We start from the raw sequence: 17,227 nt of genomic DNA on the forward strand, positions 1-17,227 counted from the left end.
ACCGGAGCGAGAAGTGACCGTCCTGGAAACGGTACCTATCTGGTGAGCATATCGATATGCCCGTCGGCGCTCCGTCGCTATATGTTATAAAGAACATCGGGGGAGGTTCTCCGGTTCGAGTTCGGGATCGTTGAGATCAGTCGTTGGGACGCGCTCTTGGCGTGAAGAACGCGGCGAGGAAGTGCTAGAAATCTGAAATTTTCAATCACGTTGTGTGCCTCCTTCTCCGTTCGTGGTAAAGTTTCGTTTCATTCAGTACATGTTGAAATTAAATTAAATTTAATTAAATTAAATTAAAATATAATAATATAGAGCCAAGATATTAGGATTGTTAAAGAACGCTGGTTAAGCGCAGCTGAAAACCAATTGATTACGCGCATTAAATGTTGCTTTATACAAACAATAACCAAGATAAAGGGCATAAAAAACGTGCATAATTGATTCGTTTATGCCAACTCATCGAAATTAATCAATGAATATTCACCATGTTAAGCCATTTGATAGCGACAAATACTGCAAACGAGTGGCCATTTAACATTTTGTTTGTTTTATTTCATTTTCTTTGTTATGTTTGCTTATTGTTGTAAAATCAGACTGCCGAATGCAAACTACATAGAATTTACAAAAAGAGTGTGTGAGAACCAACAGCTGATTTTTTATTTTTATCTCGGCTTTCTTGTATTTTCAATATCTAGTTCTCTTCCGTTGAGTCTCTTAAGAAACTGTGTGTAAAGAGCGTGTTATCACATGTGATAAAAGTCTACTCATAATATTCTGCTCAAGGAACCCAAAGACATTTCGCTTTTGGTGGTACTATACTGAGGTATATATACATATATGATTAAGCTTGTTATGGTCTAAATCGTTATAAATAAAAACCAGTATGCTATAGTCGAGTATAGTGGAGAAGTGCGAACGAGAAATTTCAACATTTTCTGGAATATCGGTAGAAATTGGGGAAAAATTTAAATGAACGCGTAACGGGTATAATAACAGTAATCATTTATATTTATTATTCTCAAATTAATAATTCAAATTACTTGAACTATGCTTACACTTACAATCGCATTAATGAACGAAATTGGTTTTTGGCAATTTTCGTTTGTTTAATACTTTTAGCTTATTCGCAGTTTACGTAGTAATAAATAAATCTGTTTATTCTTTTCCGGTAAGGTTTGTTTTTCAGCTAAGCCCCCCGTTGCTGTTGGCAAAATGTTTACCGCTAATGAGCATTATTTATTACTGTTTTAAATCTTCTTCAGTGCACTGGTCTGAGTGCATAATTTGTTTGAAAAATTTTAGTGCAAATTACGTAATTCATAACATTGCAGTTGATCCATAAATAGCTAAAATTTAAGATATTTATGTAGGATCTGACGAATAGCTCAAGAGGTCGGACCATTCCATAAAGATAATACGTGCATGTATTGCTCATTTCCAAGTCATTCATAAGTCTGATTAATTGCTTAACAATTTTCCCTTATCGGTCAGAAGTATTAGACCCATCTGAAGTAGTTTGAACCGAATGGAAGTGAATTGTTTTATAATATTCACTTCCTTGTCCTGACCAATAAATTTATAGATTACTTAGGGACTTTTTCAAAATTTTATTATGTTGACTTCTGTTGCCATTTAGAATGGTTCAGTTGCAAAAATTAATAAATAAGCTTGTTTTATACAAAACACACTACATTCATTAAAAAAATGTGTCTCGTAAAAAATGAACTCCAGTAGGCCGCATAAATAGATTTTTCCGATTGAGAATCCATTTAAATTTACCGATAAGTGGGCGTTGTTGTGGCCGTATAGGAATGGACTTTAATTTTTTCATCAAAGAGATTACTTTCAAAGCGATTGATATGGGCATCAAAGGCGGAATCCTGTAAATAGAAAACATTGATTACGCGCTGCAATTGACTAATGAATGGAAATAAGTATATGTACCTTATAAAGGGAAATATCTGATATTTGTAATACTTACTTTTCCCACACTTGTCTTGTGATACTCAGTCTCGGCCTTCAGAAAGGCAGCCACACCCCCATTGACTTCCGACTTGGCTTTCGGATTAAAATAAATATCAATATCCTCGATGATTGTTGGCCGTGGACGCCTCGACCTTCCCGCCTTTGATTCATTCCTCAAATCCCTACTACGCTCCTCATTCAGATCCTTTTTTTTGCGTATCTCTTCGCGATCGTGGTCGATTCGCAACTTGATGGCCTCTATCATGGTGATGGGATCCACCGGATATGGTTCCTCCGGAACGGGTCCTGCAAAAGCAATCTCCCTGGAGTACTCGTTGAAATCCTCTGTTCCATCGAGACTGGCTTGTATGATGCCAGGACAAAAGCGATCCTTCACCAAGGTCTCGTGAAACTCTTTCTGAATGCGCTCAACCAATCGATCCTCAGCTTTTATCAATTTTAATCGGCGATATTATTATTATTTTTTTGGGTCGTATTATGGAAAACCTACGTGTTTCAATGGCCATTCGCATCGGACGTCCTCCCAATGAATTGTTTCGCTTAGTTTTTTCCAATGAAGTTTGCTATCAAAGCAAGGATTATTTCACATGGCTGCCAAGCGAATAATAAACTCACATTCAAGCCCGACCTCCCTGACAACATTTGAGACTTTTCCAAAGAGGTTTGATTTTTGGAGGCAGAAGTACCACAACGGCTAAAGTTGTGACTATCTTCCATACTTCTGCCATGACTACAGCAACCATATTGACTTTTGGGTGGATCCAAGCTAGATTTCAGATTTTTACTCATGGATTGCTGACAACTCGGTGTCTGATTCATACAGGCGTCTCGGTAAATATCTGACTGCTTAAAATATGATATGATGTACATTAAAGTAAAAAGGTTGCGAGTTTATGTTTCGTGCATTTTAAATAACATATTCATATTCGCAACTGCTGGAAATATTTAATTCAACTTACGTTTCTCAGATTCGGATTCCTCTGTGGACAACTTCTAGCGTTTCGCAGAGTCTCTGGTGGCTGAAGATAACTAGTTTCATTAACATCGGTTTCGTACTGAATTTTGAGAGAAGGTGAAAATTTTAAATAATTTGCTACATTAGGCAATACAGCTTACAAGCATTGGAAGTCCCTTTTGTTGTAATATAGGGCTATTATAGATTACCTGCGTTTGATGTCGTACCATTTCTGGTGGTTCATCGCACTCAAGGATCGATCGTGTCACCTTCTTCGAAGTATACAAAAATATTTAAACTTAGTAAATACATGCAGTGGTTACATACACTTTGATGCTGGCGAGAATTGCACATCTGACAATTTGGTTTTGGTTGAAAACGGGATTGCTGGGATTGCTGATGATCATCTCGATTAATACGCGTGCTATTGAGGTCAGGTTCCTGTTTTATATTTTTTAAAATTGGCATAGGCTTTAGCGATTTCGGATACATTTACTTACAAATGCAATTGGATCGTCATCTTCCAACCAAGAAATATTCGACTGATTCTGCTGTCTAGCCTGCTTTTGCTGATATTGCTGCTGTTGAATCTTTTGCAACAGCAATTGACGTCTCTGAAACTCTCCATAGTTCATGCCCACATCTGAGCATTCGTTCCAACCGCATGAGGTGTTATTCCTGCAGCTGGTATCCATATCACGGTTATAAATTTGATCGGCGGGACATCGGTTTCCGCTCGGTACACTTAACTCACACTTTCGGTGTGAGTACTTTATTAACTATTTATCATTAATGTATATACTTTTAAACATACCGGTGTAGGCGGCTTGATCCTTTTTGTCGAGGGCTGAAATGTTCTCTTATCACAATGGCTTACGCCTTTTAGTTTATTCACTTACCTCGTGGGTAGTATTATGATGACTAGATTTATCAATTCTATAATTTTGCCTGGGCACGCTTTGGGATCGTTGGACATTACGTCGGGAATGCTGAGATGGGTTGACTAGGGATTGAAAGTGAAGCAACGAATTTAGTGGAATCTGTAGCGAAGTCTTATCGTTGGTGACCTGAAGAGGAGGACTATTATTCGGGCACTCCGGCAAGTTGCAACATTGCTAAAATTCAAAGATTCGCATAACAAGTGTTTGTAGTTATGGGATCATACTTACATAGTCATCGTCCTTGTTACTACAATTCGGGAGCTACAATTTAACATTGTAATTTACAAAATATATGTTCTCAGTATGCATTATTACCACTTCCTGTGTCATTGGCTGATTCTGTCTGCTGCCATCGGGAGTATGTCGATATAGAGGGTCTTGAAGTTCAGCAGAGTTGCGTGGCATTGAAAACCGACAGACGGTGGGACAAGGATCAAAGCTGTCGTCGTCGCTAATGGGATAAATCCTTGGAGAGAGCCTCTCGCCGGGATTTCGGGTGGATCTGTCTTCGGTCAGATCCTTCTGGTATCCCAAAAACCGCTTGAATGCCAAATACAGCTCATCGGGCAGCAGAACAGAATTGCTAATAGTGTCCATTGGGTTCCAGAAACATATGTTTATTATCAGCTGAAGAGTCAAATACTTACACACAGTCTAACCAATCGGAGTACAGTTTTGATGATTTTAAAACAATGGGATGACCGAAAAGAAGTCTTTAGTATAACTGAAAACCTTTATTTTTTGTGTCAGTGTAGGTATGTTTAGAATAACTTAATTGGTTTCCAAAACTGCTGCAAAATAGTCTTGCAATAACCTTTTTAAACCGGAATTTACATGATATGCAGTGTTACAAACGTTCTTCTTAATTTATTGAAAACTTTCGATAAGGAAGGGTGATGCTTGAGTATAATTTGAATAGTTTTCAGACTCAACTATTTTGCTTTTCGTAGTTTGTCAACTACCTTTGTACTAAGTAACCTAAATAAATATCAACAAAATGCATTTTAAAATGTCAGACTTTGACCTAAATTATTAAATATTTCTTAAGGGAATAACACAGTGAGCGCCATGTGGACCTTAAATTCTCAGGGGCAGCACACGAGATTCACCTAATTTGCTGTTATTCGCCCCCTGGATCAGCAATCCATTATCCTTTTGGCCCAATCCCTCATCGTTGTCATCTCTACGGTGCCCGCTTCCGTTTGTTCATTAGGCAAATGCAGCAATTTCAGCTCTACAAACGCCAAATCGTTTGTCTCAGCCGTATCCGCATCCGCATACGCTTCCGCACCCCTATCCGCTTTTACATCCGCATCCGTATTTGTCAGTTGGATGGAAGGACATCCGCCGGCCCCCTTCAAGTGGGCGTCCAGTTGTGCGAGGAATGTGGGCGTGGCATGTGCGTTACGCGTGAAATCCAATTCCCGCAAACTGGCCGCCTGGGTGGCTAAGAAGCGGGGAAGAGAGCTCACGGCCTGCGGTCGCTGTGGCATCCACCTGACGCTCCCATCCGCCACATCATAGTGCACCGTCAGCTGCGAGTGCCAGGCAAAGGATTGCAGCCGGAATACCTCCTCCACGTCGACGACTGGCATGCAGTCATCCAGTCGGCACTGCAAACGGAGACCCACAATTCGACAATTGCGACCCCGAATTTGCTGCAGGCACGCGGACAAAGTTCCTGTGCCACTGCAATTCGCCTTGCCATCATCGTCCAGGTCCAGGTGGCTGTGGCCCAAATTTTGACACAGAAAAGCTGTCAATCGACGGAGTCGGGGCAATTGAAAGATCTCAGAAGCACAGGCGTTAACCATACAAGCCGGTAGTTTTAGGGTCTCCAGTTTTCTGGGATACTGGTACCTCCGTTGGCTGCAGTTCCAACTGCAGCGCATCTCAAATGCCCGTAAGTGTTCAAGGTTCTGAAACATGAAGTCCATATCGAGGGGTGTTGAACCCTCAATTTCGCCAAGCTTAAGGTCCACCAAATTGGGGCACAGATGGGGGAGCTTCTGTATTACCAATGCATTACTTTTCGTGAAACTGAGTCTCTGCAAATGGGTGAGGCTTTGCCGCATCCGTTTGAGCCACTTCCGGCATCCTTCGTCGGTTCCTGTCAGGTTAATTAAGGCCTTTGTTCGCCGGCCTAAGTGATCCAATATTTGAGCCTGCTCGTCGGGCTTTAGCAGGTTTAATTGCTGCTCCCGGCGAAAGTCAAACTGCTTGGCGTATCTAATGGACCACAAGTGGAGTATCAAGCTGGAAAATCGCTCCTCCTGCACATCCATCAGTCTCAGCTGGTCTCCCAGCGCTAGATGTTCGCAAATCATCAGCAGACAGTCGTCGTCCAGCTCCATTAGCCGCCGATTCCTGGTTGCCTCTCCATGGCCTATGGTTATACTCGTCTTGAACCGCATCCTACTCGATCTGCTGCGGCTGAGAAGGTCTGCTCAACTGAGCTATACATATATGTACGTCCTCTGTCTGAACCCCCGTTGCGTATGAATCACGGTGGCATGCAATCGCAGCTGGCAGTGCGTGCAACCAGCGCATGTGTCCCCAATTGTATAGATCTCGTGGCACAGTGGGGCAAGGGGTGACCGAAAGTGGCATACCACCAGCGAAAGAGTATACCACCAACCACCACCAAGAGTATGCCCTTTTCTCAGTTCTCAAATTAAAAATATTAATTAGTAAATAAATAAATTAGTAAACGAAATCGTACTTTGTATTGTACATTTTTGTATTATGGTCCAGTGTAAGTTTAACTGACAAGCTACCTAATGTTATTCTTTCAGCTACAGGAAATTAGGTTAGTAAATAACAAATATCATTAAGCACACTGTGGCCACTGCACAACTGTAAACACCACCCCCTTTTTCACCACGCTCCTGGTGGTGGTCGATAAGTAACATACAACCCCTGACAAACTTTCCACTGGCGAAGAGAGTTTTTAAGGCGATACTCTCTCTCAGATTGTGTATTATCGCTGGAAGGCGAAGAACGTGAGATGGAAAGACCTCTTCAGCGAGAAAAAAGTAAATTGGTCTATTTTTATAAATCCCCCTCACACTTGAGCTACATATGTGGCCAAGGCCAATGCGATATGATACACATAGACTTTTCTTGGATGTGGGGAGTTCAAATTTCAAGTGGCTCTGAATAACAGAACTGGATTGAAACAAATCACGATTGCTTTAAAATTCGATAATGGTACAGTCGTAAACAAAGAACTGTTATTACTGACAACTGATACGGCAATCATTGAACGCCTCTTAAGTCGATTCCTTATATAACGCCTATAACATATCGTTAATAGGTTAAATAGATTTGTTTCTACGCAGCTTGAAAAATAAGTCACAGCAATATCTTTCCATATTTCGATGAATACTAATTCATTTCTAATTTGTAGTAAGTTACCATTCAATTTAAATAGCTTCACTATCTTAAAGAGAATATGTCGTTAAATCGTCCGACATGACTGTTAAAGAAAATTTGAGAAATCCGCTGCGATTCGTTACTAAGTGGAATGTAGTAATCATGTATAATTTTGTAAAAGCTTGATTAATAAGTCAGGTAAAAAATGTTTTGAGAAGCAAATTAGGCATTTTCGGGCACAAAATTAAACGAAACATTGGTTTGAATCTCAAAATTATTGGAGTTTGTGAAACCGGACAATGGGGGATGTGGAGCTTCAGGATGTCCAGGCGATGAGGGGCACTCCGCAGCCTGCAATGCGAATGATCCGCATGGAACTCGACGAGGAGGAGAATCGCCGGCAAATGGCGACCAGTAAATATGGTGGCGTCTGCTTCCACGTGGGCATAGCTGTGATGCTCTGTTTGATGGTGGTGGTGCTAATTTATACGGCTCCCCTTGGAGAAGACATTGGCAATCGCACGGCCGAGGAGCGGCACGCCCGCCTGAGGCAGATTTACGTGGACAGGGAACGCCGGCAAAGACTTGGCAGCGGGCTGGCCTTGAGTCCGCTGGAGGAGGAGGCCAATGATCGGCTCATGGCCATCAGGCAGGTGGACGAGGAGGCTTTTAATCTCTGGAAGAACTATCACTCTCAGCCACCGCCGTTTCTCAAACATCGCAACATCATCGACACGAATCTCTATGCGGCACTTAAGAGCATGCCCAAAGGCGGACTCCTTCACGTCCACGATTCGGGAATGCTGAGAACGGACATCCTAATCGATTTGACATACCACGACAACCTGTGGGTCTGCGTGAACCCGGAACAGGGCTTCGAGGACTTCCGATTCTCCAGATACTTTCCGCACATCCCGCCTGCTGAGGACTACCAGTGCAACTGGATGCTGATGAGCAACTTCTTCCAGTTCGAGTCTAGGTCCGAATTCGAGAACAGGTTGAGGAAACTGCTCACTGTCCGGCCAGAGGGGTATAAGAGTTCCTCTGAGTTGGCCCGGCACCTAAGACGCCACCAACGCATCATCCATGGACTGATCACCTTCCGTCCCATCTGGAGTGAATTTATATTCAGCATGTTGAGCGATTTCTACGCCGACGGGGTGCAGTATGTGGAGCTACGTTCTTCGCTGCCAATCGTGAGTGGGAATTTGGGTTGGGGATAGCTAACGATGCCTTACTGCCTGATATTAGATACTTCTTGAAAAGCAATAAGTTAATGTTTGCAGTTAATAGAGCCTAAAATGTAGATACACGTTACAGAGAGCCCCCTGACAATCAGTCCAATTTAAATATCGCCCTTTACCCCTGACTTTGTCTAGATGTACGATCTGGATGGCAATAACTCCACTATTTTGGAAACGGCGAAGGCATTAGTTACAGTATCGGATATTTTCAAGGAGAGCTTCAAAGATTTTATAGGAATTAAACTGATCTACGCCCCTTCTAGGGACTTAAATGACACTCGCATGGATGAGTATTTGGAAAATGCACGTCTGCTCAAGGTAGTCGCGGATTTTGTCTCTAGCCCATTGAATCCATATTTATCCTTCCTCCTTCATAGTTGCATTATCCGAATTTCCTAGCCGGCTTTGATCTAAACACCTTTGGTGACGAGTGCAATTTACCGCCCTTGGAAAATGTTACTCAACTGCTGAGGATCGGCAAGAATATTGACTTTTATTTCCATGCGGGGGAGTCCCGATGTCCGGATAGTTTCCGCCCGGATGCGAATCTTTTAGAGGCATTGTTGTTGGCCAGTAAGCGAATCGGGAATGCCGTGAACCTACCCTTTCATCCGGAGATTATGAAGGCCATGAAAAGGCTGAGTATAGCCGTGGAGATCTGTCCGCTGTCCAACCATTATCTGCAATACTTTAACGACTTTCGTCAACATCCGGCGGCGTATCTGATTGCCGCCGGTTTTCCAATTGTAATTGGGTCGGATTATCCGTGTTTCTGGAACTCCGCCCCTCTGACCGACGACTTCTACGTGGCATTCGTGGGCGTGGTCAGTGGGTGGGGCAATTTGCGCCTCATCAAGCAGCTTGCCCTAAATTCTTTTCTGTTTAGCTCCCTCGGCGAAAAGGAGAGGAATGTGGCCGTATCCAAGTGGCAATGCAGCTGGAACCGATGGCTCAGAAACTTTGTCAATAGCAGTGGCTACTAATGAGTAATAATTGTCGAATCGATAGCAAAAATTGTATTAAAGAATGCATAGGTGAAGAAAAGGTGATTGTTAAAACCACTTATTAATTTTTTTGCTGAAATGAAAGAGTTCTTTTAACCTGATTTAATACTTAAAAGAGAAACCTCTCTAATTCTGGGTCTACTTAGGCGCCATTTAAGTTTTATATTCGCTTAGAATGCCTATTTAGCTATGATAAGAAGGCTTATATGTGTACCAATTCTAGAGTACAAATGAACTTTTCTTCTGTCTTAAGTATTATTGTGCCCTCGAGGGCATCGCTTTCCGGTTTATCGAGAGCGCCCCATAAAATGACCAACAGCACGGCACTCGAATGTCAGGGATATAGCCATGGGCAGGGTTAAGTAATCTAATCTCCGGCTACTCGTAAATCAAGATGCCAGATTGGGCGATTGTGGGCGATTATCTGGAGGGCAGGTTGCCAACCCACACGCGCAATTATCGCCTCGAGATCCATTCGAACGCGTGTTAAATCAAAGATAATGCCAAACCGCCAATCGTTCCAGGTAACCAAAATCGGAGCTCCTCAATCGCCGCGGACGTCAGTCGCCAAGTGGACCTAGTCGCGATCGGACCCTAACGGAAATTACCGCTCATCATGTGGCCAGTCATCCGCCCTAATCTTATCACCTGGTTCGCTTTGGGCCTGTGTGTCTGTCTTAGCTTGGTGCCGGGTCCGGTGGAATCACGCACTCGGCCGAAGAACCTGGTTGATAGAAACCTGCTAACAATTTACGGCAACACGCCCCACGTGGAAGCCCTGCTGGGTCCAGGTCGTCCCACGCCGGATACCTACAAGACGTTGAGGAGCGCCTTCTACCGGTACGAGGAATCGCGCTCATTGGGCTACGACCTGGAGCTGAGCAGCAGGGAGCTAAAGGCCAACGAGACCATTATGAAGGCCAAGTTAAAGGAGTTCGACGAAGGCCTGCTTACGCCTCACCTTTTCAAGCCCTCCCAGCACATATTTGATGTCTTGGACGGCATCCGGAACACCGATCTCTTCCAGCTGCTGAAGAAAATGCCCAAGGGCGCAGTGCTCCATGCCCACGATACGGCGCTCTGCAGCACAGCGGCCATCATCAACCTGACCTACTACGAGAATCTCTGGTCCTGCCAGCAGGATGGAGATCTCAGCGCCTCCGCCCTAAGGTTTTCCAGGCAGAAGCCACAGGCCCTGACTGATTGCGATTGGAGTCTGCTCTCCGATGTGCGAGCCAAGTACGGCGCCGACAAGGTCGACGACTATCTGGCCGAGAAACTTACCCTGTATCCCACCAAGAAGTTCGAAGACAACAACGCCGCCTGGTCCTCCTTCATGTCCATTTTCAATCTGCTCGACGGCCTGGTGATGTACGCGCCCGTCTGGGCGGACTACTACTACAAGGCTCTGGAGGAGTTCTACGAAGATGGTGTCCTATACTTGGAATTCCGATCAGTTGTGCCCACGGTAAGCAGATCATAGACCATATTTATGGGGGCTATACAAGCTGTACACCACTGGGTTAGCACTTTTATGAAATTGTGGTCAAACCAAACGTTATTGCAAGTTGTACAGTACTATTGCTTTTTCCGCAGCTATATGACATGGATGGAATTGAGTACACTCCGTTGGACACTGTGCGCATCTACGTGTCAACCTTGGAGAAGTTCAAGGCGTCTCATCCAGATTTTATTGGTTCCCGGATGATCTACGCTCCCATACGCAATACGAATGCAGAGGGCGTAACTGGCTACATCGAAACCCTAAAACAAATCAAGGTGAGATTTATTCAAGGCTTAGAGGTGTGGTCCTAACATTTGATTCCATCGATAGGGACAATACCCCGAATTTGTAGCTGGCTTCGATTTGGTGGGCCAGGAGGAGCAGGGACGTCCTCTCAGGGACTTTGCGGACGAACTATTGTCTATCCCCGAGGACATTGATTTCTACTTCCACGCCGGAGAGACCAACTGGTTCGGTTCCACCGTGGATGAGAACCTGATCGATGCTATACTGCTGGGCACCAAGCGTATTGGTCATGGATTTGGACTGGTCAAACATCCCGTGGTGCTGGACATGCTGAAAAAACTGAATGTGGCCATTGAGGTCAACCCGATTTCGAATCAGGTGCTCCAGCTGGTCTCTGACTTCCGCAACCATCCGTGCTCGCACTTCTTTGCCGATGGCTATCCGGTGGTCATATCCTCCGATGATCCCTCCTTCTGGAAGGCCACTCCCCTCTCGCACGACTTCTATATCGCCTTCTTGGGAATCGCCTCGCAGCACTCTGACCTGCGTCTGCTGAAGAAGTTGGCCCTGAACTCCATCCAATACAGTTCGCTGACGGGAGACGCCCAGTTCGAGGCGCTGGAGAAGTGGCAGCTGAAGTGGGACCAGTTCATCGCCGATATCAACGAAACGGGGGGAGCTCCCAGCCGGGGAGCACCCGGTCAGCGGATCGATTGACTAGCACGGGTGGTGGCAGCGTTGCTGGTTACGTTCTCCCTGATGACCTCTAACCTTTGGCGCTAGTCGGAATACACCCCTCCGCCCGCTGCTCCAGCACTCCACTCCAACCCGACCACCGGCTGCAGCGGGTCCCAGGCACCGCATCCTCATCCGCATCCACTCACAGCCATATCCATGCCCTCATCCTCGATATCTAACCATCGTTGTAAGCTAATTGTTATGGACTAGTCTTTAGTTAGACCTAGACTAATACTTTCCTTTCCGCCCATGGGATTCTGTGCCACGCCCCCGAATCGCTTGCAGGCTGAAATCCTCTCCTGCGGCCGAAGGAATCCAAAAGCAATAAAGGAGCCGTTTTAGTCGTAGCCGAAACAAGAGTGCATGCAATTTATGTTCAAGCTCAAAGAAGCCTGAACGTAATCGTAATGAGTTAGCCAGCCATGCGGTTTGGAGTCACTCGGAGATGGCAACGTGAGGGGCTCCAAAGCTAAGATTCTTGGAGGAAAGTTGCTTCCATCAAATGCCAATTTGCACAATGCAATAAGCTTGTGTCTGTACGAAGTAAAAACCTGCAGTATATGTAAGATTTTAGCGACTTGGATTGGGATTGCTAGGTTTCCACGAGGTAACAAATACCAATTAAGCACAAGACAGTATTAATCACTGGATAATTAATTTCCGTGGATACCAATCTTGCATGCAACCCACCCAGTATCCGCAGCTTGCAGTCACGATGACATCTCCATTCCGGGATTGCACTCAAGACCAAGCCCGCATAAATCTCTCATTGCCGTCGGTTGCAGAAGAGTGGATGCGAATTTTAATGAATATGCGCTATGTGGCGTCCACTTCCACGTCCACAGCCTCCTCCAGCGCCACGTCCGCACATAACCACTCATCACTCGGCCTCCTTTGAGCCGCGGATCGAGCCATCCGAATCCTGCAAATGTTTCAATTTTACGTGCCACTGTTTAGTGCTGCGGCTGCTGGCACTGGGTTCGATTTTGATTTGACTGGAGTCCGTAATGAGCTGTAGGAGTTTTATGGGCCGGCGGCGGATGCAGTCGCGCTGGGTCCTGCCACATGTATGCGACCGTAAAATTGATGGGCCATCGCAAGAGTGTGTGGATGAGGCATTTGGTGCTGCCACCTCTTCTTATCAACGCATTGTGTTTGGCTGGAAAAGGTGCTTAGGAACCCAAGGATCGATGCAAAATGGATGGGGCTCAGTTCTAATTGCACAAAACGTTGTATTGGTCTGCGCAGGTACATACATAATATATATAGTGTAGATGACATCTTTGCATTTGGCGATTTTGAACAGTGCCGCCTACTCTGCCTTATTGAGCCCATTTTTCGGTGAGATGTTTTTAAATGTGATTTCTTGTGTAATTTCAGTTTGGTCATACAAAAGAAAAACGCCAAATCGGCATCACTGGCGCTCTATCTGCCGCCGGCCGTGGCAGCCTCATCAATTTGATGTCGTGCACATTTAATGCGGTGTTGAGGGCGCGCGGATGCATAAAAAGCGATGCCTGAACCCAGTCCGCGATCCAACGAGGCCATAAATTACTAATAAAAGCCGCATGTGTGTAGTTGACGGGGTCGCGGCTTTAGTGTTAAAGCGGAAATGCGTCGGTCGCCATTTTGTGTATAACGGCAATGGGGGAGGGCGCAAACAAATGTGCGGCCTATTGACACATTCGGCGTGACACATTTCGCAGGGTAAATAAATTGTGTAAATCTCATGTTCGGCTAACGAAACCCCAACTAAATTCCCCATGAAACCCTTGGCCAAATAGAGTGGCCAGCCAAGGGAGCTCAAGCGAATATGACGGCCATCAGACATGTGGCCATCACCTCTCGCCGCGCATTGAGCAAGTGTGCCAAAATTGGGCACACTACGGTGTCCGTAAGTCGCTCCCTGCGGAAACTGTCACCCACAGCGTTCAAGACACTGCGACAAGCCATCGCCAAGGTGGGGCACTTGGGCATCATGGGCCAGAAGATAAGGCTCAGCGAACGGGAACTGGCGGCCAACAAGGTGATCATGGCCGTCAAGAAGGAAGAGATATCCAAGGGCATACTGGATCCCAGCAAATTCACGCCGGGTCAGCATATCTTTCAGACCCTGACCGAGGTCAAAAAGTCGCCGATCTTCAACCTGATTAAGGGGATGCCGAAGGGCGGCGTGCTTCATGCCCACGATACGGCGCTCTGCAGCACAGCCTACCTCATAAGTCTGACCTACCGGGAGAATCTTTCGATTTGCACCGCCGAGGAGGGCTGCAAGGCCATTGCTTTCCGCTTTTCCAAAGAGAAGCCCACGACGAAACCAGTGGAGGATTGTATTTGGGAGCCAATGGCAGAGTTCCGTGAGCGGCGAGGTGAAAAGAATGTGGCCAAATATCTTACGCGTCGATTCAGCATGTATCCCTTCTCCAAGTTCGTTTCAAACAATCAAGCCTGGGCCCACTTCATGGGCATCTTTATTCTGCTGGACGGCTTGCTCTGCCACGCCCCCATTTGGGCCGACTACTACTACAATGCCCTGAAGGAGTTTGCCGAGGACGGAGTTCAATATCTGGAACTGCGATCCCTGCTCCCGCCTCTGTACTGCCTCGATGGCGATATGCTGACCGTCCGGGACACGGTGGCCATTTACAACTCGGAGCTGGAACGCTTCAAGGCCGACCATCCAGATTTTATTGGCTCCAAGCTGATATACGCCCCTCTCAGAGGAGTGGAGCCCAGTGTGGTCGAGCAATATGTGAAGACAGCTGTCGAACTCAATGTAAGTTTATCGACTTCGTTAATTGCTTAGAATACATTTTTTATAGTTCCCTAATAGGTATATTTTCAGTAATCATACGCCATTAAGTCTACTAAGTAATTTCCCGTTTTTAACAGAAAGAATTCCCCAGCTTTATGGTTGGCTTTGATTTGGTTGGTCAAGAGGAGCTGGGGCGACCGCTGATTGATTTTGTGGAGCCTCTGCTAAAAATGCCCGAGCACATTAATTTTTACTTCCACGCGGGCGAGACGAACTGGTTTGGATCGCCCATCGATGAGAACCTGGTGGACGCCATCCTGCTGGGCACGAAACGGATCGGCCATGGATACGCCCTTACCAAGCATCCGATGATGATGCGATTGGCCAAACTGTTGGGCATCGCCATCGAGGTGTGTCCGGTGTCAAATCAGGTGCTCCAACTGGGCGTGGACTATCGGAATCATCCGGCGGCGCTCCTGTTGGCCGCCAATGTGCCCATTGTTATCTCCTCAGACGATCCATCCTTCTGGCGCTGTGCTCCGCTGTCCCACGACTTCTACTTCGCCTTCCTGGGCATTGCACCGATGAAGGCGGATCTGCGGTTCCTCAAAAGCCTGGCCATCAACTCCATCCGGTACAGTGCCCTGGGCGGCGAGGAAAAGCGAGTGGCATACCAAAAGTGGCTGGAGAAGTGGGACAAGTGGATCGAGGACGTCGTGGCGCAGAAGTATTGTTAATAACCCCCTTTTAAGTAAATAACTCATGTGGCGTTTAATATTTTCGCATTTAATTTATTCTGAATTTCGCCTGCACACGGATAACTCTGACGCTAGCTAAGAGTTGACTTACATCGATACATTTGATATGGGTGATGGCTAAGCCTCGCTCGACACATGACCTAAATCAGAGAACTCGATTCGGGATATTTCCGGGGATATGTGTGGTTGGGGGTTAACGAAACTATGACCAGGATCCTGGCCTTGTCCATTTGCATCCAGCTAAATTCTTTGTTCAAGCAGAGTCTTAGGCGTACGTGTAGATCGGAATACAAGTGAGTATATAGCACAGTTATAACTTGAATGCACACGAACTTCGCATTTGTTCATTTGGTTTTGGGTTGCTTAAGCCTTTTACATATGCTCGTATATTATTTAAATTATTATTACCATATACGTACGTCATTATGGGGCAGCATTCCATTTCAATGATCTTCTGAAAATGTTCAATTTTCTTTCTGTCTTCTTTTTTTCTTTGGTTTGTCGCGTTTGTTGCTGTGTATAGATGCTTGCAAAAATATTGTTTATTATATTTTACTCGGCCTGCGTTTGTTGTTTGCCCTTGGTTTAGTACTAACCCTATCGTTCACATAAATAAACTTACTGCCTCGATATGTTCAAATCCTATTATTACTTGCATCGCCTCTCCCACTTCCCCTTACAGTCCTAACCGTCCTTGGGGCCTTAAGTATCGCTATGCTGTACAAATCTTAACTCTACTCTCTAACTGCCTTAACTGCCTTAACTGCCTTAACTGCCTTATATCCTTGCCCTCCGCCGATCGAGTTCCATCCTATAACTTGCGCGGGATTCGCTTACGCTATGTGTTTTGCAGCCAGTGCTGCTGCTGTTGCTGCCGCAGCTTTTCGGCCTTCCAACTGGATTCGCCCACACTTGGCGGATAGGGTATTATATCCGGCTGCTGTTCCGAGGACATGTTGTCCACATCCACATCCACGTCGTTGTGGTCGAGGTTGTTGCCGCTGTCGACCACATCCTCTTCGTTGTCCTTGTTGTTGGCGGCATTGTTGTTGGTCGGCTCATTTGGTTCGCCATTAGTTTCGTGGTTCCGGCCTCGGTTGTTGTTATTGTTTTTGTAATTGTAATAACCATATTTATTCGTGTTAGCCATATTGTCGTTTACGTTGCTGCTGATGTTGCTGCTGTCTGCGTTGCAATTCTGTGGGGCGGAACAGAGAAGAGGGGAAGCCCGTATGAAATTTTAATATAAATTTTGTGGCTTGAAAATATTCCATTTAATGGAAGCTTAATTAAATTCTTGTCCCCCATCGCTAAAGAAATTGTATTCTTTTTCAAATAGTTGGCATGCAGCGCGTTTTAATTATTGTTCAGCAATTAGTTTGCCAATGTACTTGTACTTGTGGTGTATTTATTTACCTTAATAGTAGAGCACTACTATTATCGATAAAAATAAGCATTGTCTAGTGCACTTATTATCAGTTGTGTTGACAGATTACATGTTGCAGTCGAGTTAGTAAAGTGGTTTCTGCGTGTTAGGTTGATAAGGAACCACTCAAACCGCAAAATGCTCCTGAAAACGATGATCTTGAAAAAGGAAAAGTAAATTCATTGTCATTCAATTATAAAGAATGCTCACTGAATGCATTTACAAGAGCCAAGATGTCCAATGAAAGATTTAAACACAAAGTGTGTTTCCTCTTAGTACGTAAGTAGGAAGCAAA

At 45.2% G+C, this 17,227-nt stretch overlaps 6 protein-coding genes across 10 annotated transcripts in view; 3 read left to right on the plus strand and 3 right to left on the minus strand.

Moving 5' to 3' along the window:
* The first annotated feature begins 118 nt into the window (after positions 1 to 118).
* Positions 119 to 12,559, plus strand: LOC6546282 (adenosine deaminase 2-A). 2 transcript variants are annotated; one of them, XM_026977258.1, is made up of 5 exons: positions 119 to 235; positions 696 to 823; positions 10,030 to 10,973; positions 11,102 to 11,284; positions 11,340 to 12,559. In XM_026977258.1, the coding sequence occupies exons 3-5, from the start codon at positions 10,122 to 10,124 to the stop codon at positions 11,970 to 11,972; spliced, it is 1,668 nt and encodes a 555-aa protein (XP_026833059.1). In that variant the 5' UTR covers positions 119 to 235; positions 696 to 823; positions 10,030 to 10,121; the 3' UTR covers positions 11,973 to 12,559. The 2 variants fall into 2 exon arrangements, with proteins under 2 accessions (XP_026833059.1, XP_001972906.1); XM_001972870.3 differs by lacking the exon at positions 696 to 823.
* On the minus strand, positions 1,727 to 4,401 carry LOC6546279. 3 transcript variants are annotated; one of them, XM_026977256.1, is made up of 12 exons: positions 4,198 to 4,401; positions 4,111 to 4,143; positions 3,841 to 4,056; positions 3,756 to 3,788; positions 3,442 to 3,696; positions 3,269 to 3,382; positions 3,151 to 3,210; positions 2,946 to 3,041; positions 2,602 to 2,832; positions 2,477 to 2,549; positions 1,982 to 2,412; positions 1,727 to 1,880 (listed from the first exon to the last, which is right to left on the minus strand). In XM_026977256.1, the coding sequence occupies exons 1-12, from the start codon at positions 4,285 to 4,287 to the stop codon at positions 1,776 to 1,778; spliced, it is 1,737 nt and encodes a 578-aa protein (XP_026833057.1). In that variant the 5' UTR covers positions 4,288 to 4,401; the 3' UTR covers positions 1,727 to 1,775. The 3 variants fall into 3 exon arrangements, with proteins under 3 accessions (XP_026833057.1, XP_026833056.1, XP_026833055.1); XM_026977255.1 differs by having other exon boundaries at positions 2,602 to 2,829; positions 3,151 to 3,213; XM_026977254.1 differs by having other exon boundaries at positions 3,151 to 3,213.
* LOC6546280 lies at positions 4,927 to 6,437 on the minus strand. Its single transcript, XM_001972868.3, is given in 2 exon segments — positions 4,927 to 5,061; positions 5,064 to 6,437. Coding segments are annotated over 2 exon segments (1,335 nt in total). The 5' UTR covers positions 6,297 to 6,437; the 3' UTR covers positions 4,927 to 4,959.
* LOC6546281 (adenosine deaminase 2) lies at positions 7,410 to 9,550 on the plus strand. Its single transcript, XM_001972869.3, has 3 exons — positions 7,410 to 8,453; positions 8,637 to 8,819; positions 8,879 to 9,550. The coding sequence occupies exons 1-3, from the start codon at positions 7,557 to 7,559 to the stop codon at positions 9,482 to 9,484; spliced, it is 1,686 nt and encodes a 561-aa protein (XP_001972905.1). The 5' UTR covers positions 7,410 to 7,556; the 3' UTR covers positions 9,485 to 9,550.
* A 1,106-nt stretch (positions 12,560 to 13,665) lies between the features above and the next one.
* On the plus strand, positions 13,666 to 15,523 carry LOC6546283 (adenosine deaminase 2). Its single transcript, XM_001972871.3, has 2 exons — positions 13,666 to 14,769; positions 14,886 to 15,523. Exons 1-2 carry the CDS (start codon positions 13,807 to 13,809, stop codon positions 15,483 to 15,485), a joined length of 1,563 nt encoding a protein of 520 aa, XP_001972907.1. The 5' UTR covers positions 13,666 to 13,806; the 3' UTR covers positions 15,486 to 15,523.
* The window catches only part of LOC6546284 (basic-leucine zipper transcription factor A), a 50,666-nt gene continuing 48,957 nt past the window's right edge, over positions 15,519 to 17,227 (minus strand). For both annotated transcript variants that reach the window (XM_001972872.3, XM_026977133.1), the window contains one exon: positions 15,519 to 16,704. In XM_001972872.3, coding sequence (XP_001972908.1) covers positions 16,345 to 16,704 — 360 coding nt within the window. In that variant the 3' untranslated portion in view covers positions 15,519 to 16,344. The remainder of the gene's footprint in view (positions 16,705 to 17,227) is intronic.

The sequence above is a fragment of the Drosophila erecta genome, unplaced genomic scaffold (assembly GCF_003286155.1).
Source record: "Drosophila erecta strain 14021-0224.00,06,07 unplaced genomic scaffold, DereRS2 tig00000021-arrow-pilon, whole genome shotgun sequence".
Taxonomy (NCBI): domain Eukaryota; kingdom Metazoa; phylum Arthropoda; class Insecta; order Diptera; family Drosophilidae; genus Drosophila; species Drosophila erecta.

Coding starts and splice junctions, on each gene's coding strand:
- LOC6546279 (XM_026977254.1), bottom strand. CDS start 4,287: ATGCCACGCAACTCTGCTGAACTTCAAGACCCTCTATATCGACATACT. Junction 3,789..3,840: donor ATCATAATACTACCCACGAG/GTAAGTGAATAA, acceptor AGAACATTTCAG/CCCTCGACAAAAAGGATCAA. Junction 2,413..2,476: donor GCGAATGGCCATTGAAACAC/GTAGGTTTTCCA, acceptor AATTGATAAAAG/CTGAGGATCGATTGGTTGAG.
- LOC6546281 (XM_001972869.3), top strand. CDS start 7,557: ATGGGGGATGTGGAGCTTCAGGATGTCCAGGCGATGAGGGGCACTCCG. Junction 8,454..8,636: donor TACGTTCTTCGCTGCCAATC/GTGAGTGGGAAT, acceptor GACTTTGTCTAG/ATGTACGATCTGGATGGCAA. Junction 8,820..8,878: donor AAAATGCACGTCTGCTCAAG/GTAGTCGCGGAT, acceptor CCTCCTTCATAG/TTGCATTATCCGAATTTCCT.
- LOC6546282 (XM_026977258.1), top strand. CDS start 10,122: ATGTGGCCAGTCATCCGCCCTAATCTTATCACCTGGTTCGCTTTGGGC. Junction 10,974..11,101: donor TCCGATCAGTTGTGCCCACG/GTAAGCAGATCA, acceptor CTTTTTCCGCAG/CTATATGACATGGATGGAAT. Junction 11,285..11,339: donor AAACCCTAAAACAAATCAAG/GTGAGATTTATT, acceptor TTCCATCGATAG/GGACAATACCCCGAATTTGT.
- LOC6546283 (XM_001972871.3), top strand. CDS start 13,807: ATGACGGCCATCAGACATGTGGCCATCACCTCTCGCCGCGCATTGAGC. Junction 14,770..14,885: donor AGACAGCTGTCGAACTCAAT/GTAAGTTTATCG, acceptor CGTTTTTAACAG/AAAGAATTCCCCAGCTTTAT.